The 2,014-nt window shown below is 57.1% G+C and overlaps 1 protein-coding gene across 1 annotated transcript; it reads left to right on the top strand.

Annotated features, from left to right (window-relative positions):
- Positions 1-675: 675 nt before the first annotated feature.
- On the top strand, positions 676-1,829 carry EMH_0093660 (uncharacterized protein; the record flags this gene model as incomplete). Its single annotated transcript, XM_038023124.1, has 2 exons — positions 676-1,728; positions 1,824-1,829. 2 exons carry the CDS (start codon positions 676-678, stop codon positions 1,827-1,829), a joined length of 1,059 nt encoding a protein of 352 aa, XP_037878978.1.
- Positions 1,830-2,014: the final 185 nt, after the last annotated feature.

Below are 2,014 nucleotides of genomic sequence, written 5' to 3' on the forward strand. Positions count from 1 at the left end.
TATATATATATATATATATATATATATATATGTGTGTGGGGTGTATATACAGGGCTGAGCCGTGTATTGTTTGCTGCTGCACTGACATGCAGGGGATCGCGTCTCCCGGGGTGTATATATGCGGGAGGAGACAGCTGGCATCTGCAGCGTTTAGAGTTTATAGGAGACAGTATATTAGGTTATATAATAACAACATATTTATTTATAAAAAATATAAAACTACAAACAGAGGGACAACTGACACACTATAAAGCTAAACTTGTATCCAATCAATACCTTATACACACAAACATAAAATATAAATTATTTTCTTCTCTTCTCTCAGCCCCCTTCACCCCCCACACAAACCTCACTCAACACAGAACACAAACCATACACCATAAAACACTAGCAGACACCATAGAGGCACAGATCGCAGCTATCTACCTCTCCAATACACATCTATTCAGGGGCCCCCACAAGGGGCCCCAGGGGGCCCAGGGGCCCCAGGGGGCCCCGCGGCCCCATGGGGCCCAGGGGGGCCAGGGGGCCCAGGGGGCCCAGGGGGCCCAGGGGGGCCAGGGGGCCCAGGGGGCCCCCCCCGGAGAGCCCACCCACACGCCAGCAACGGGGGGGCCCCCAGCAGCAGAGGGGCCCCCCTCATCTGACGGGGGCCCCTCACTTTGTAGGGGCCCCATGCTTGAGGGGGGCCCCTCACCTGAGGGGCCCCTGGGTTCGTTTGGGGGTGTTATCGCTGCTGCTGCGTTTATTGACCAGTTTGTAGTCAGGGGGGCCCCCACAGAAACTAGCAGGGGGGCCCCTGGTGGCTGTGATGAGGGGCCCCCTTGTTGCTGTGACGAGGGGGCCCCTGGTGGGTATGAGGGGGGGGCCCCTGAGGAGACAGATGGTGTGGGGGGGGAGGAGACAGCTGGGGCGTTGTCTGTAGTGAATGTGTTGACTTCTGCTGCTGCTGTTTGTGCTGCTGTTTGCGGCATTGAGAGAGGGGATGGGGGCCCCCAAGGAGACAAAGAAAATACAAAAGAAACAGAAAAAAAAAAAGAGATTACAGCAGCACAGCTGCTGTCTCTTCCTCTTGCTGCTGCAGCACCAGACGCACCGCTACACCCCTACCCCTCAGTTGTCTCTCTGCTGCTGCTGCTGCTCAAGGGAACCCCACCAGAACCACAAGCAGCAGCAGCAGCAGCAGCAGCAACAGAAGCAGCAGCAACGCCAGCAACAGCAACAGCAACAGCAGCAGCAGCAGCAACAGCAGCAGCAGCAGCAGCTCCCCCCGTCTCTCCTGCTGCTGCTCCAGCATCTACTTCTCCTCCTTATGTGTCTCCTCCTTGGGGGGCCCCCCATGAAACCCCACTGCCTGAAGGCAAGGCCTCGCACGCTGCTGTCTCTGACATGTGGCTGGCTCCTGCAAGGGGCCCCAACAGGGGCCCCCGTAGGGGCCCCCCTAGGGGCCCCCAGGGCCCCCTGAGCCCCGCGAAGGGCCCCGAGGGGGGCCCCCAAGGAAGCCCCCAGGGGGGCCCCCAAGGAAGCTCCCAGGGGGGCCCCCAGGGCGGCCCACAGGGGGGCCCACAGGGGGGCCCCACGGGGGGCCCCCAGGGGGCCCCCTTGATGGGTGGTGGGGGTGAGGCAGCTGCTGAGACAGAGGAGAGAAGGGGCGGTGGTGCAGCAGCATCTTTCTGGATGGATAGAGGGATGCCGGATGCTCTTGTTTGCCGCGCGAGGACAGCACAAGTAAGAGGGTTGTTGTGTGTTTATTGGTGGGGTTGGTGGTGGTGGTGGTTGTTGTGGGGGGTTTAGGGTTTAGGGTTTAGGGTTTAGGGTTTAAGGTTTAGGGTTTAGGGTTTAGAAACCCTAAACCCTAAACCCTAAACCCCCAGGATTTTCAGTTTAATATAGATATATCTGTCTCCTGTTTGTGTCTCCTTTTTCTTGCTTTTGTCTCTTCTCTGTTGTCTCCTGTCTCCTCTCTCTACTCTCTATCTCCTCTCATCTGTCTCCTCTATCTATATATATATAT

The sequence above is a fragment of the Eimeria mitis genome, genomic scaffold (assembly GCF_000499745.2).
Source record: "Eimeria mitis Houghton genomic scaffold, Emh_scaff8077, whole genome shotgun sequence".
Lineage (NCBI taxonomy): Eukaryota > Apicomplexa > Conoidasida > Eucoccidiorida > Eimeriidae > Eimeria > Eimeria mitis.